The sequence below is a fragment of the Clarias gariepinus genome, chromosome 18 (assembly GCF_024256425.1).
Source record: "Clarias gariepinus isolate MV-2021 ecotype Netherlands chromosome 18, CGAR_prim_01v2, whole genome shotgun sequence".
Classification (NCBI taxonomy): Eukaryota; Metazoa; Chordata; class Actinopteri; order Siluriformes; family Clariidae; genus Clarias; species Clarias gariepinus.
Genome location: NC_071117.1, coordinates 8,233,731 through 8,250,816, shown reverse-complemented (window position 1 = coordinate 8,250,816; position 17,086 = coordinate 8,233,731). Strand labels below are relative to the sequence as shown.

General features: G+C 41.8%; 2 protein-coding genes across 3 annotated transcripts in view; one reads left to right on the top strand and one right to left on the bottom strand.

The window, feature by feature from the left end:
• Nucleotides 1-17,086, top strand: part of lgalsla (lectin, galactoside-binding-like a) — a 31,844-nt gene that overhangs the window by 2,569 nt on the left and 12,189 nt on the right. The gene's annotated exons all lie outside the window — the stretch shown is intronic.
• On the bottom strand, nucleotides 1,491-16,750 carry peli1a (pellino E3 ubiquitin protein ligase 1a). 2 transcript variants are annotated; one of them, XM_053476923.1, is made up of 7 exons: nucleotides 16,486-16,750; nucleotides 6,809-6,913; nucleotides 5,776-5,905; nucleotides 5,328-5,429; nucleotides 5,044-5,241; nucleotides 4,713-4,901; nucleotides 1,491-4,558 (listed from the first exon to the last, which is right to left on the bottom strand). In XM_053476923.1, the coding sequence occupies exons 2-7, from the start codon at nucleotides 6,859-6,861 to the stop codon at nucleotides 3,932-3,934; spliced, it is 1,299 nt and encodes a 432-aa protein (XP_053332898.1). In that variant the 5' UTR covers nucleotides 6,862-6,913; nucleotides 16,486-16,750; the 3' UTR covers nucleotides 1,491-3,931. The 2 variants fall into 2 exon arrangements, with proteins under 2 accessions (XP_053332898.1, XP_053332900.1); XM_053476925.1 differs by having other exon boundaries at nucleotides 16,612-16,750.

Below are 17,086 nucleotides of genomic sequence, written 5' to 3'. Positions count from 1 at the left end.
ATTCTGTTAGGAGTAAGTGCCTTTTTTCTATATACAGGCTCACGGGGCGGGGGGGAGGGGGGTATACCTGGAGCCTACCCCAGGAAACTTAGGGCACAAGGTGGGGTACACGCTGGACAGGGTAATTAGCCTATCTGCATGTACGGGCCAGGGGTAGCTCAGTGGTTAAGGCAATGGACTACAGTTTGGAAGGTCCCAGGTTCAAACCCCACAACCACCAAGTTGCCACTGTTTGGCCCTTAAGCAAGGCCCTTAACCCTCAACTGCTCAGATGTGTAATGAGATAAAAATGTAAGTCGCTCTGAATAAGAACATCTGCCAAATGCCCAAATGTAAATGTCTTTGGACTGTGGGAGGAAACCCACCAAACAGGGAGAACATACAAAACTCCATGCACACAGACTCGAAACGGGAATCGAATCCGGAACCTAAAGGTGCCTCTGTGACATCACTACACTATCTATATGTTAAACAGAAATTCAGGCCAGAAGGTGTTTTTACTTAAAAGCAATAGGCAGTGTCATCATCAACTCTGTATGTCATACTGCATGTTGCAGGTGTTATTCACCGATTGAAAAAATACGGTTACGAGTACGTCAGGCCAAGCTCATAGCTACTGAAACCCAGGATCAGACTGCAGATCGTCTCCAGCGACAGTGAACACAACAGGCTAATTACCCTGTCCAGCGTGTACCCCACCTTGTGCCCTAAGTTTCCTGGGGTAGGCTCCAGGTATACCCCCTCTCACCCCCGCCCCGTGAGCCTGTATATAGAAAAAAGGCACTTACTCCTAACAGAATGTAGGGCAGCATCACTGTAAGTGCTTGCCACCTGTTATGGTGACTGTCCTGACCTGTCGAAACGTTGGATCAGTATGAGAAGCAGCAGTGAGTTGACCGCACACTTCTTTCTCAGATAATGGTAGCACACAGGGGTCAGGTACTGTACTGTAGTTCCGTCACAGGCGTTCCTCACTGAATGTAACAGTAGGCAACATCCTTACTGAATTAACAGTATGCAGCGTTGTCAAAGCGTGAAAACAGGTACATCAGGCCTAGATCAGGCCTACTTAAACACCGGATCAGACTGCAGAACGTCTACAGCGATGGTGCATCGCAGGTAATGGTTGCAAGCAGGCGTCAGGAGCCACAGGTGACCCGCACGTCCTGGATAAAACAGTTGGAGCTTGTAGGCCTCGGATGGCGATGAAGATTGTTGCTTTCTTTGTAATTTGTGGTTAGGTGCAGACTTAGCGTACATCCAAGATTTTCTTCATCCCAACCACTTTCCTCCACGCTCAGCAAATCTGGTGTATACATTCATTGAAAAATGCAGGTTTGGCCGTCATTTGTATAGCGTCATGTGATAGTAGCTGGTCATTTACACATCTAACAAAAACCTTTATTCAATTCAGTTTTTTATAATTATCTTTATTGAAAAATGCCCAAGAGTCAAAATTTTAAACAAATCAGTTGTAGTGTGTGTTAGCATGGTTAATAACGTTAAAAAAAAACACAAAAAAAATCAAAAGTCATGCCGTACACTGGAATGAACAATGTTAAACTGCAATGAGAAGAATTTAACTGCAAGCCATGAGGATAATGGAGGCCCAGGCCCCAAAGACTTATAGAATGTTAAAGCAGGAAGGAGACAAGACAGCCTTCTACATAGTGTAATGAAGTAATAACATGTGTAATGACCAGTTCTCTTGACATTTTTGCATGGTTTAGATACGTGCCACTAAAGATCTGAAAAAGTGTTCATTTGAGACACGTCCTTCGTTGGCCATGTTTCAGGGTAACAGTCCAAATCTTTGCATAGGGCTTTTGTATTTACCTGAATAGATCAGGTAGTGCTGAAAGCATACCGAGGTGTTTACTGGGTTCAAGCTGAATAATATTTCTGACAAACTGAGAGAAATGTCTTTTTTTACTTTTACATTTGACCAATCACAAGCCCCGGTCTGTTTCTTTAACTCCCCACTTGCGGCTCAGCAGCAAATCCTGTACTCAAGTATAAGTAGAGATTCCCAATGGCAAGTATTACTCAAGTAAAAGTAGACGTCTTCTATTTACTTGTGTTCCTGAGTATAAGTACTCACCTTCAAATGTACTTAAACATAAAAAAGTATTGAGTTTGTTTTAGCTCACAGTAGCCTTTTCATAGTGAAATAATCTCTCTCTCTCCTTTCCCCGATTGTGAACATACTGTTTTCTTCACTGCCTGCGAACAGCTTCTGATTTCAAACACCTTTTATGTTATTATATGTGTCTGGAAGGAAAAGCAAGTCACGCAGGTAAATATAATCTTTCAGCAGGTGGCGAAGTTCCCACTTTAAATACTACACACTGATATGGATGGGTATCGCTATGGCATTAAGTAAAAGTACAGATATTAGCTCTACTTTTGAGTGGAGTAAAAGTTAAAAGGACCCTCTACTAAAACTAATACTCAAGTGAAGTACATATGCAGTACATATGCAGTGGTACCTCGGCATATGAATTTAATACGTTCCGGAGGCGAGTTCTTAAGGCTATATTTCGTATTGCGAAACGCATTTTCAGATAGGAAATAATGTAAATGCAGATTATCCGTTCCAGCCAGCCAAAAATGTTACCAATATTACCAATTTCCAACTCTAAAATCATATTTTTCCATCTAAAAAAACATTCAAAACATTTAGAAAAGACATGTAAATGAAGTAAAATATGAATAAATAGACATTAAACCTCACGTAACCTTAAACAGCTTAAAAAACCAAACTGAAAGCGGCTACCTTTTCTACCGTCCCTGCTAACATTCTTGGCACCCATGGCGCTATTTACCACAAACAATATGTAAACTCGCTTCACTTGGCTTTCCACTATCACAAGGCTCTCGGACGTATGGCAACTTGGCAGGCGGCTTGGCTCGGTTCGGTCACTCGTATGCCGACAATTTCTTGCTAAATTTTATTTCTGAAGCCAAAGATTCTTACGGCGGGGCGTTTGTATGCCAAGGTACCGCTGTACTTGAAATAAGTGCTAAGCTACAGCTAAGCTGCTACCCACAATTGCCTCGGGAAAGCTTTAAGGATTTTACCAGCAGGACACAATTTTCATGCCCAATATACAAACAGGTTATTCACAGAAGGGTCCTGTATGAGTGAACAATTGCTGTGAGATTAAAATGTTAGCTGTGCATTAAATTGTAATTAAAAAAAAAGAAATTAACGTTAGCGAGAAAGCAGCAACAGTCTGACTGAAAGATTAGCCAGCTAGCATTGCAATCTGTGGAGTAAGCTAGCCAACGTAAACAGTTAGCCAGCTCACTAATCATACTGTAAAGCTAGGTATTATAAACCGAAGGCTAGTGTCACACCGAAAAGCTGTCATAAATAAATAAGCTAGCCAGACTGGGGGTTAGCGGACTCTTTCACAGCAAAACTAAACCTTTTCTAACCTCCAGGACCTTTTTGTATGGACGACATTAGCCTCTGGTTGTTGAGAAGATTCACCGGCTGGGGCTTAGGATTGGTCAGTTGTATTTTTTATTTTTTTTGACTCTCCCAATTAAACACTCGGTTCTCTGATTTTATTCATATTTATACATAAATAATGATTTCAATTCATTTGTGCCAACAATACAGACTCCCAGGTTCAGCCGAGGCACTGTTAGAATGCAAAGTGCTGTTTCGTGTCATAGAGTTCTCACGTCCTAAAGGCGTTTAAGTACACAAGTGGAGGCAGGGTTCCCACAAGCGTCTTTCAAGACACTCAGGTGTGGTGACGCATGGTGAGGAGGGTGAGGGAACATGGGAAGGCCAATGAGACAACGCCAAAGGACTAGTGACAGAAATACCATTAAGATTTGAGCAGCAGTCAGTCTGGCAGTGAAGAAAGCTGTCCAAACTCACACACACACACACACACACACACGCGTACATGGATGCTCAATCTGGCGCTCCCTGAAAGATGAGCCTGACGTAGTGTTTGTCACATGCTAGCTGCTTCATGCAGAAGGGGCAAGCTGGGTAAAAAGAACTAGCACCACACGGCAGTGGCGTTTTACTCCAGTATGCTGCTGTGGCCTCTGAGCAAACATGGCCGCATGGCACGAATGCATGGGATGGTGGCCCTGCGTCCACACACAGCCGCGACTCGCGACCCAGCGTCAGCGGCACGTACAGCCCTCGTGCGCGACACAGAGGGCACTCCCTCTCCTTGTCTCCTTCCCTTCCGACCTTCATCACGTTCTCGTCGTTCTCCTCCTTCTCTTCCACATGTTTGATGGCGGTCCCCCTGCCCCGCCACGGGTGGAAGCCGTGCACGTGGCCGCAGCAAAGGTAAGCCCAGGGTTGCCGCGGCTGATGGGATTCGGCGTCATCCAGGCTGGGGAAGGCCAGAGTGTGCAGCAGGACAGGACAGTGTGGACGCGCGGCGTTCAGCTTCACCCTCAGCGCCTCCATGTGCTCCGGTCCGGGAGAGCACGAGAGCGCGGCGCCCGAACGCCAAAGCAGGGTCACGCCACACAGGTCGATCAGAGAGCCGTCCACCAGCACCTGAGACTCATCGCTCACCTGGACAGAGATAGAAGGAGGGAAGAGAAGACGCAGGTAGAAAGGGACAGAGTTTTAGAGAGGAGGAAATAAATCACCTGTACTGACTCTGTACATCCAGCAGGGGGCAACATATCACACAAAATCTGTGCTGTGTGTGTGAATGATATCTGACCTGCTGGCCCTTGCTCTGAGCAGCTCTGGTCACTCGGAGTGTGTAAACATTGCCACAGACGGAGACCTCCCTCCACACACCAGGCTCAGGAGAGCCGCTAAATTCACCCTTCGGCCGCATCACCAGAACGCCGTTAGTCGTCAAACCGTCCATCTGGCCACCGAAGGAAGGCCACTTAGACGCCTTCTCCTACAAAACACACACACACACACACACACAAACACACAAACACTAAATTAATAAGTAACTACATCCTAATTTATGTTTCTGGTGTGTTTGAGTGTGTGTGTGTGTGTGTGTGTGTGTGTGTGTGTGCTGTATGTAAACACACCCCGAGAAAGATGTTCCTGGAGCAGTCGAAGCCGGCAGCATACACTCGGGCGGTGTAGGGCGGAGACCGCTCACACACAATCCGACAGGCGAAGCGGGAGATGGTGCTCTGGTAGGAGCCTGAGAGTCCGTTACCATGACTACAGCCGGCTGGGTTCGCCACCACAATGTCGATAGGGCTCTCGGTGCATCTACCGATCTGAGAGACAGACAGAGAGAGAAGTCAAACACTGCGGTGAACGGCACCTTGTGTTTGTGCGTGTGTGTGTGTGTGTGTGTGTGTACCTGAAACATATCTGTCTCATTGTCGTCTGTGTACTCCACCACCACCGTCTCTGCGTCTGAAAGCGTGTACGACACACTGTGCTGACTGTTCTTACTGATCATCTGCAGCAAAGGAAAACAATAGTGAGTGTTCGAGTGTTCGAGTTTAGTGTGTGTGTGTGTGTGTGTGTGTGTGTTGGGATTTATCCATCATGTGTCATACTGTGTAAACACACACCAAACCATTCCAGATGGCTTTAGATGGTCTGACTCATGTGCTAAGGATGACGTACCTTGTGTGTGTGTGTGTGTGTGTGTGTGTGTGTGTGTGTGTTCATTTTTTTGTGTTAGAGAAGTAATAAGCATAATGTGTGCACTGTGTATGTGTGGTTGTGTGTTTCTATGAGAATGTGTTTGGGCTTTATGTGTAGACGTGTGTGTGTGTGTGTGTGTGTGTGTGTGTGTGTACCTTGGCTGCCTCTGGGCTGCATGCGATGTGTACAGTTCCAGGTTTGACTCCATTAGCTGTGACTCGCCTGTAGAGACTGAAGCAACTCTTCCTCCTGCCTCGGTTTCCTCCTGGGAATGAGCCATTGCACCTGTACACACACACACACACACACACACACACGCACACACACACACCACATAAGCCATCCCCCTGTATTAAATGTATGGGTAATTTTAGCCAGTGTAACTGTTTATGGCCTGGCAGAGTGACACACACACACACACACACACACGCACACACACACACGCTCCAAAACAGCCATGTTTCCACCAGTCTGAGAGCTGAACTATTACATCATCACCCGTTTCCTAACACATGGTTTAAAAAACAACTGCGGAGTTTCAGGACATTTTATTCCACAGAAGTGATTCAACAACAGTGAGTCATACTGAGTCGTTTGAATCGATTCGGTTAAACGATTCATTCACCGGTGTGTTTATGTGTGTGTGTGTCTGTGGAATGCAGTTTGTCCAAACGTACCCGAATGATATCTGTTACAGTGTGTGTGAAATTTTCATTTTTACCCATTTTTTTACAGTTAAATAAGGCAGAGCTTATCAGAACCGAGCAATCAAAAGAAACGATTTATACTCATTGACTCGTTCAAATCGAATCTCACAAATAAACCAGGTCTAATCTGCGATGAAAACCAGTAGCAAAGAAAAAAATCTTTAGTTCTATTACAAATGATGCTAATTTCCTCCTTATGTAATCGACTGCAACATTTAGTTATTTATTTTTTATTATCTAAACTTACGCCGAGTGACATCATAGTGTGATGGTTTTTTTCCCCCCAGCATCTGGGACTTTTTAAAGGTCTTAACATAAAATTCCCCTTGTGCCTTCTTTATTATTAGTATGTCTTCTTTAAATGCATGTGTCCACTGTCGTTCTGGTGCGCCTGGCGGCGATGGCACGGGTGCTTGGGCCCAATCATCGCTGCTTGCAACTATGTTTTTTATTTGTCATTTTTGTTCTTTTAGATTCTTACCCGAGGACGATGAGCTCGCCGTATTTGATGGGCTCTTCCTCTAAGTTCAGCATCTCTCCCTCTGTGTCAGTGTGTCCTCATCAGTGGGAAGTCACGACTCATCACCTATAACACACAAACCACAAGGTTACAGCTGAGAATTGCTCAAGAGTTCATGGGCATTTGATGCTAACGTTGTTTTTTTTTCAGTGAAGTTTTTATAGCTTTATTTGCTACAAAGATAATAAAAATAATAATGTCCTAGGAAGACTTTCTTAACCAAAAAAAATATTTGGATATTTTTGTTTGAATTGCAAAATCTTTGTTGTGATTTTTAAAAAATGATGCTAATGATGATGATAATGATGATGATGATTATTATTATTATTATTATTATTATTATTGATGGTGTAAAATCTCATAGATAATCCTAAGGCAAATAAGAGATTTTTTTTTTTACAAAATGTCAGCCATCAAAACAATAGTGAACATTTGTCCATGCACATTAGAATGATTGGCGTTCCCAAATTGCCCATAGTGTGAATGCATGTGTGAAAAATGGGAATAAATACAACGGTCACCATTGGCGTCCACGTTCCCTAGTTGGACTACATTGAAATATAGATAACATGGATTTCCACATTAGTGTTACTAAAGAAGAACTGGAAAAAAAGTGATTATATTTTTTTCCGTTTTTTTTTTTTTTTTTTATTTTTAGCAACATTAGCATCTAATGCAAAAAAAATAATAATTATGCATTAGATATCTAACATGTCAGGGCTCATAGAGTTTGTGAACTTGATTTATTTGCACACTTTTTCTTCAACCAATAATAAGTCAGACGTCATCTTTCTATTTACCCATAAAGTAGTAAAAAGAACACGATACTGACGATCTGTCACCAGCTAATCTACACTTACTGTAAACTAAGAACCATCGAAAGGATCATCAGTTGTTCTCAGAGGTTTTTTTCTATTAAAAATTGTCCAATAAAATCTCGTTTAAAGTAGAACCTAAACAACCACCATGACGCTTACAAGCTCCCGGGCCGGAAAAGTCACACGGGCGAAAAAATGTTCTTCTGTTGCTTATAGCTTGGATTACAGCACACAATGTGGTGACCAGGTCATGTGTGGAAATGATTCCTCATGCTCCCAGGACCACTCTCACAATTTAACTTCTGGAATCCATCTGTTCAGGGAAGAAACCCTCCATAGATGTGATCCTCTGGTGATTCAGTACATTCAGGTGGTCAGCTGACTTCATTTTGCTGCCCCATAACGTTACTGAGTCTCGACCTGAGCGACTGATCAACCCCAGATCATAACACTGTCTCCAGGGGCTTGTAGAACACTAGGCATGTGGACACTAGGCATGATCGCTTCATGTGCTTCCCTTCTCACCCTGACACGCCCATCACTCTGGGATAGACTCAGTCTGGACTCATCAGGTCACATGACCTTTTATCCATCACTCCAAAGTCCAGTCTTTATGCTCCCTAGAAACCTGAAGGCTTTTTTTCCCTGATGAGTCTCACTAACAAGTGGTTTACTTATGGACACACAGCTGTTTAGTCCCAATCATGTGAGATCTCATCACACTGTGTGTGTATGGAAATGGTCTGGCAATCATGAAAGTTGATGGTTCAGCTCTGTCCTTTCAGGGTTTTATAATGTATCATTGTCATTTTATTAATCCTGGCCTATAATAATAATTTGAGTCTTGTGAGATGATAACTTTTTTGTTGAGCTGCATGAGGTCCTGGCTGGTTAATTGTTTGTGTAGTTCTCCATAACACCATACAAACTATCAGAAACATTCATTTATGGGAGCTCAAACCCTTTAGCTATCCAACAAACCCAGAGTGCACCAGATAGGTAGCTAAATGTTAAACCCCTGACAGGTTCCTGTTTTTACTTCATTTTATTTTTTTTGGGGAAAAGGCCAATAATTTGGAGTTCTTGAAAAGCAGGGTTCTTCAAGAGGAACAACAGAAGAACTCAAACTTTTGAGATTTTGTTGAGCTTTTGTCCCTTTATTCTTGGGGTTTCCACATCGGATCATTGGATCCGCAGGATCACAGCCACAGGTTTTACACGGGATATATTTCGCGTCTGAATATCAGGGGCTGGGTTTACATTAGAGGAGTTGGTGTTAAGGCCATTGCTCAAGGGTCAAATATCGGCGACCCAGCGGTGGCAGGGTTCGAACCCTCAACCCTCCAACCAGCCTCCCAGGGCCTCAACTGTTTAAGCCCCACTTTAAGTTTAAATTACTGCTAAAATTCAAAATTCAGAAATAGTCAGGTATGTAAAAAAAAAATTCTTGGTTTTTGGTACACTCTTTTAAAAAAGGTTTTTTTGGGGGGTTTATTGGATAAGTAAAGGTACTCTTTATTTGGGATCATTTCTGCTAAGAAAACCTCCTCTTCTGAGGATTCTACATAAAGCCCAGGAGGGACGACTAAAGAAAGTCAAACTTATTAGTAATTATTTTCTCCTTAAATCCTGAAACCAGTCAGACTATTTGGTTTCAGATTTGGAACACGGTTCTTTGGATAATTAATTAAGTGTTCGTAGCTTCCAGAAAAAAAAAAAATATATATATATTGTACTTGGAATCCTTTTTGATTTTAGGGTTCTACATAAAACCTCGTCCTAAAGTGTGTGTAGTCGTTGTCTCGGGAAGGTGAATGCTGAGAAACAAGATGTTCTACAGTCCACATGTGAAGCCGGAGTGCGCGGCTTACGGCTCAGGATGGCACACGGCTGTCAGATCCGCACACGACAAATATCTAATCCAGCTGCTCGGCCCTGTGTGTTTGCTCGTTGCCACAACTACTGCTTATCTAATGTTTCCTGCCAACACACACACACACACATACAAAAGTCAGGCGGAACAGATGATTCCCAGGGACAGATAATGAATGCCTGTGCTGGTGCTGTGTGTGTGTGTGTGTGTGTGTGTGTGTGTGTGTGTGTGTGTGAGACTGACCTTGTGCGAGTTCATTTGTATGTTTGTGTATAAGGGGATATTCATGAGTGAGTGTGTGTTGGTGTGTGACTCCTCCCGCATTCCTGTAACCATGCCAAACACTCGCTCGCACTCGCCAGGCGACTAAAACACTCCACGCCGTTGCCGAGGCGACGGGTATACAGTCTCTTATATAGGGTCCACGCCTCTGTAAGTATGCACAGCCTGAGAAACAAGAGCCTGTGTGTGTGTGTGTGTGTGTGTAAAGAAACAAAGCCTTTGCTGTATCATATCCTAATAAAAATTAAGCTTGTTAAACTACAAAAGAAAAAGAAGCAACAGAAGAAAAGATGAGAAAAAAAGAGAAAGGAAGAAAAGAACAAAGACTAGACAGATAAGAAAACGATAAAGGAGTTTTTAAAACATCCTTTGAGAAAAAGTGAAAAGTTTTTTTTTAACTTCTTTAAAAAAGAATAAACGCAAGAACACAAGAAAACGCAAGAGAGAGAGAGAGAGAGAGAGAGTGTGTACTGATTTGTACGCTTATTTCTATGATTGTAATGAACAGCACAAGTTGTGTTGTTGTCCTGGTGTTGTTGTAAAGGTGTGTAAAGCCTGGCACTGGATGTACTGTACTTTCAGGGAGTAACTGCAGTACAGCCGAGGAATAAAAGGTCCACGGGAACGACGTTAAGGACAGCGGGGCTTCTGATCAACAACTGCAGAAGATAAAGGCATGGAAAAAGAAATGGGAAATGATGGATAAAGAGATTTTATTTTCCACTTTTCCTCAAATAAAAAGAGAGCAACGGAGGAAGAAAGAATCAATCAATTAAAAAAGAAAGAAAGAAAGAAAGAAAGAGTTTTCTCGCAGCTGATATTCCTTCCTTTAAACCATGCTGTGTAACTACACTCCAGCTTACACCACTGCGGTATCCATTATTCAAATTCATAACTATTTAAATATAGAAATATATAGCTACAGTACTGTTCAAAAGTCTTGACACCCCGCCCCCCTTATTTTTTATCAGATTTTGCTTTCAAAGCTCCAGACCTTATTATGTATTAGACATTTTCGTCCCTCATCATTTCTCAGTCTGATGAGCAGTTTCAGAGGAATGGTTTTTGTTTGTTTAAGGCACACAGCGACCTATGAATCATTAAAGCATAAAAAAAAATAAAAAAACATCTAACTGAAGGCATGAACCATGAAAAACAGGTGCAGATGATGACAGATGATCAGGACGGTGATTAGTTTACTGCTGAAGCTCAATACTGAGTGGTTGGAACAGACGAGAGGGGAGATGAGGTTGTTACATAAATAACCAGTTTTTAAATTGTTATCTTTAGGCATATCGCAGCCCGTCACAGTGCAACACATGTTCTCATTCCTTTCATTTAATCTACATCACTCCTTCACTCATCGTCTAGAACGCTTCATCCTGAGACTCCTATCCCAGGAGACTTAGGGCACGAAGCAGGGTACACCCTGGACAGGGTGCCAATCCATCACAGGACACACACACAAGTTCATTCGCACACTATAGGCAATTTGGTTATGCCAAGAAGCCTACTGCATGTCTTTGGGAGGAAGCCAGAGTACCCGGAGGAAACACCAAGCACAGGAAGAACATGCAAACTCCACACGGCGGGAATCGAACCTGAAACCTAAAGGTGCAAAGCGACAGAGATAACCACGACACCACCATACCGCCCTCATCTACAGCGTTTAATTGAACTGAATTGAATTTACATTTGAAATGAAGAATTAGGGGGGATCAGGACTTTTCCACACTATATTCATAAAATATGACTCCCCATTATGCACACCTAATCAAACTTTCAGAAGAGGAACCAAACGCACCATTTGTCCTCCGTGACTAGGTGCCACAAAGTCACCACATCGATATAATGCTAGTTAGGTTCTAATCATTTGGGGTATTTTGGCTGCTCATGGTGTTATCTGAAGGCAGACGACACCGCCGTGTTATTAGCGGCTTCTTCCCCATTTTTTTCTTGACTCCCAGGTCAAATCCCAGGGGGAGAACTGTGGAGCATGAGCAGAGCTCATAGGTCACTTCCTGTGTCCGACCGAGTTATACGTGCAAAAGCACCTCGACTCCCAAACACATCATCGAAGTGTGCTAGTCCTCCTTCAAGAGGTTTGGTTTAGTACAATTTCAGCCAGACTAACATGTTTACGTTTATTTTTTAAATCCCAGTTTTATTTAAACTAATGTAACATCATGGAATCGTGCATTCTGTAGAGTGACTGATGGTTGCATTGCTATATAAAGTTAGTGATGTGCTTTCCGCCTCACCAATCCCACGCAAGGCTTCCAGTGGGGAGACCTTAGGTGACCCAGCCGCACTTAACCCATCTGACTGGGTGATCTTCCCATTAACCTGCCCAGCTCATGGGCTTGAATTGGAGACATTCACATGGTCACATGACTACCATGACATACAAACAAGTGAAAGACAACTAACTGATGGTTCAAACGGCACCACTACTCTGTTTTAATTGCTGACCTGGTAAACTGCTCATGCCACCCGTACCACAGCTGTGTTTCTATTCAACTGATATCAGTTCTGATTGTAATTTTAAACCCATAAACTAATGGGTATTGGTGGTTCCGTGGTAGTTTTCTTTCCCACCATGCGGAAGGCTCAGGTTCGATTCCTGCCCAAACCCCAGCCACTGGTCCCAAGCCTCAATAAAATCAGTCAGGAAGGGCATCTAGTAAAACCCGTGCCAAGTTGTTGTGTGGATCGGATGGTCCACGGTGGTGACCCCTCAAATAAAGAGCAGCTAAAAGACCAACAACAAACTCACTGGATCATCAAACCATTTGTCACTGCTTTCACAGACTAAAACAGATCATTCTTATCATTTAGAAATATTACACTGAGGAAGATTATGAATAACATGAACTCTGCCTGGCATAAACTCCTTCAACTCACTGCAGATGCGTGGCTGTGGGTGCTGGTTAGGGCTGTAGCCGATATGTAGTCAAAAAGTGATGCACAGCAGTGTGAAACCCCTGATCTTATAGAAATATATGGCTTGATGCTTTTTAACTGAGGCATTGCATAATTTTATTGCATAAAATTTCACTTCCCAGATCGTTCTTGGACTATTGCTCATAATCAGAGGTTGCCGCTTGAGATTGACCTTCTCCAAACCAGCAGCTGGCAGCACGGTGGCCTAGTGGTTAGAGCTGTTGCCTTCAGCTCCTGGATCAAGGGTTCAGTTCCTGCCTTGGGCTCTGTGTGTTTGGAGTTTGCATGTTCTCCCTGTGCTTGGTGTTTTTCCATGCAGATTAAGCTAATTGGCCTAAATGCGAAGGTCACCGTTGACCAGAGATCCTACCTCGGTCGTAAAAATCGGAATAATCCCTAGTTGGACTACAGAGCTGACTTGATGGATGGATGGATGGGTGGGATACAGTAGTTGTTGGTTTGTTGGTAACTAATAAACGTAAAGAGGAAGAGAACAAGGATGTCATTCTTTGCACTATAAATATATTATTGATATTTTGGAGAATATATATCAAGTACGACTCTCCTGTCTGCTTTCCTACTTGATCAAGTATGGCTGATAATCCAGACAGATACAGAAAAACCCAGTCTTGGTTCTGTGTGTGAAGAGCATACATTCTGCAACTGTAGGACGACATTGGAGAACCCTCCGGCTTTAGAAGACACTCATGTTTCCGAGCAGAAGCATAACCACATGGAGGGCTAACAACATGCCACACTGCCTGACGTCTTGAGAAACTCGTCACATTTTCAGCAGGATTACAAACATCTCCAATAGTTACCACAATCAATATCTATCGATAAAATACTAACTAAATATTGATCACCTCCTGCGCTCAGGTCTCAGCTTCGGCCTTGGTTCTGCACTGTTCCCAAGGAACTTTTCTACTATTACTCTGAGTTATTATTCAAAAAAGTGATTAATATAAGTGCAGTTATCTTTCTTAATATATTTCTACCAAAGTTAATGAATTTCTGTTACGTCAAGAGAGCTTTAACATAAAGCGTTATCCAGTGGTTCATCCTGCTGTGCTTTTAAAACAAAACACTGCAGTCATGGTCACAAAAACCAGGAACCAAAACCCCTCCTGCGTGACTGCGACTCCAAAAGACTCCGGAGAAGTTTCTGACTGACAGGATGGAACAAATCAGAAGCGCAGTTTCTCCGAAGCGACGCACGGATGCTCGATAAATCACACGGATTTATTTTAAACCCACAAACTGACACTCATTCACCACAATCACATCAGCGCTTTGCTTTTAATTAGAACAACAACAAAAAAAACGTCACAGAGAAGAAACATTAAGAATATTAAGCTCGGAGATTATTTATATTTAATCTCAATCTCAAATCGATCTATCTATCATTCTGTCTATATAAACATTATTATACTAAACACACACACACACACGTAAAATACCATGTTAGAAATACAGCATATAATTAGAAATATACTTTTAAATTAGAAATTAATTTTAAAAATTTACTTTTATTCCAGCACATATTGTTCTTTGCTTTTTTTCTTTGTTTCTGTGTTTAAAAGCTTATTTATTTATTTATTTATTTATTTATGGAATTCACTGGGGTCTTGTTCAGCATGTTTTTCTGCGATAAACTCTGGATGGATGTGTGTGTGTGTGTGTGTGTGTGTGTTGTACAATAATACTATTTATATAACAAACTGCAGCAATAACAACGTGCAAAAAATAATGTTTGTCTGTTTGTTCATTTGTTTGTTTGTGGAATGAACTGGTGTTTCATCCAGCATGTTTTCCTGGGATACATTCTGGTCGCATGGGTGAAACAAACAAACAAACAAACAAACAAACAAACAAACAAACAAACAAACAAACAAACATCACTCTAATATAATACTGTGTGTGTGTGTGTGTGTGTGTGTGTGTCCACTAAAAATAATATAATTTGCATAACAAACCACAGTAACTGCAGAGTGTAAAGATAATGTTGGTTATACAAACAAGCAAATAAATAATCAAATAAATAAATTAATAAACAAGCATCACCTTTACACACTGAAACTAAGCACAGTAATGTACCGGAATAAAATAACTACATTTTATACAGTATATACTTCTAAGATAATACTGTGTGCGTGATTGTGTGTGTATATGTGTGTGTAGTAAAAAAATACAATTTATATAACAAACCACAGCACCGAGTGTAAATATAATGTTTGTTGGTTTGAACAAATAAACAAACAAATAAATGAATGAATAAATAAATAAACAAAAATCGCCTTTACATACTGAAACTGAGGAAAGTAACGTACTGGAATTAATTACGTATATGTTTATTTATATATTTCTAATATGATTATAATGAAACAATATCAGATTAATATAAATAAGCCTATATATTTTATAAATGATATAAAGCTATAAGGTGTGTGTGTGTGTGTGTGTGTGTGTGTGTGTGTGCGCGTATATGTGTGTGTGTGTTTGACGAGTGTGAAAGCATTTCTCTGTACCGATCAGCTGTTGGTTTTGCACGTGTGTATCTTTTATCTTATCAGGATTAAGCAGATGTTAATGTATACCAGGTTAATTACACGTCTCTAGCTGCTGCTTCCTGTTGTTGTGTTTCTCACAGACATTTAATACACTGGTTTTAACTGGCTCTCTCCCAGATCTCATCTATAAGCAGTGAGTCAGCAGCATGTCTCTCTCTCTCTCTCTCTCTCTCTCTCTCTCTCTGGAGTAGTGCACTAGAGTGGAGTGGAGTGTCGTGTTTACTGTCTGGTGGATGATGATGATGATACAGTGTGTAGTGTGCTGCAGTAGCTGTAGATTGGGACGTGCCCAGTGTAGAAGTGTTAGGAGGACAGGGCTGGACGTTGCCATGACGAACAGCAGTGTTGACATAATGTTTAGAGGCGCAGTGAAAGAAAAAAGAGAGAGGCTCACATTGGGCAATCTAATAACCCGATTTCTCATTTCTCTTTTTCTATATCAACCTCAAAGTGTGTGTGTGTGTGTGTGTGTGAATAGATTCAGACATGAATAGAATGGAGAACAGAAAAGTGGCAAAAACTATAATAATAATAATAATAATAATAATAACACTAATAATAATAACACTAATAATAATAATAACAACAACAATAATGATAATAATAATAATAATAATAATAACAACAACAATAATGATAATAATAATAATAATAATAATAATAATAATAATACTCTACTGTTGTGTACACTGCACTTTCTACTGACTGTTTCTCTTTATTCATAACTGATTAATTAATGTTTTCAACCAGGATGAAGAATTTAACAGTCCTCACATAAGGATCCTACAGGTATATATGGACAATGAAGTTGGAAGAAAGTGTCCCGTCCTCCCCATATGAGGACATTCTGGTCTCAGGAGGATAAACAGACACAAACATTTTTATTAACGCCTTATAATGCATGCACTTGTTTGCTTGCTTTTGCAATCAATCAGAAAGTTCAATTACTCATAAATTTTTTTTTTTTGCATTACATGATATTAAGTGTGAGCGCGTGCGCACATACAAATGCGCGTTTCCTTCTCCAAACGCTGCACCAAAAAGCGCAGATCCATAAACTGAAGTAAATTAAACTAAAGTAAACTAAACTGAACTAAGACATGTGCGCGTGCTGCTTAGACAGACCAAAAAAATGTTCTCACGCGCACTTACATTGCACTGAAGTGGCACGCGCCGCGGCTGCGTTTCACGCGCGCGCTCGGTCGCCGCGCGCGCTGCTCCGTGCTGTTCGGGTTCGAGCTCCAGGCAGAGGAGAGTGAAGCGCAGGGAACGGGTTACCTGTCTCCTCACAGCTGGATCTCCTCTCTGTCTCTGTCCTCTCTCTCTCTTTGTCTCTGTCCTCTCTCTCTCTCCTCACAAACCAGCGCGCGACTGTCTGTCCCGAAACAGGCGCGCGCGCACCGACTTGGACGGACACACACACACACACACACACACTAAACTAGTGTTCAGGTAGTCGGTCTCTCTCTCTCTCTCTCTCTCTCTTTCACACACACACACACACACACACAGACAGACGCGCGCGCACTGTACAGCCTCACACACTCTCTATGTTGATTAGGTGTTCCTCTGTCCGGACACACACACACACACACACACACACACAGAGCTTTTCATTCTTCCTTTCGTTTTTAATCTTTCCTTTACTCTTTTCCTCCTCATGTTTTACTGCTTACTGGTTAAAATTTAATGCATTCTTTTTTTCTGTACCTTTTCCTGTTTTATGTTATTTCTTTTGTTTTTTGAGTGTTTT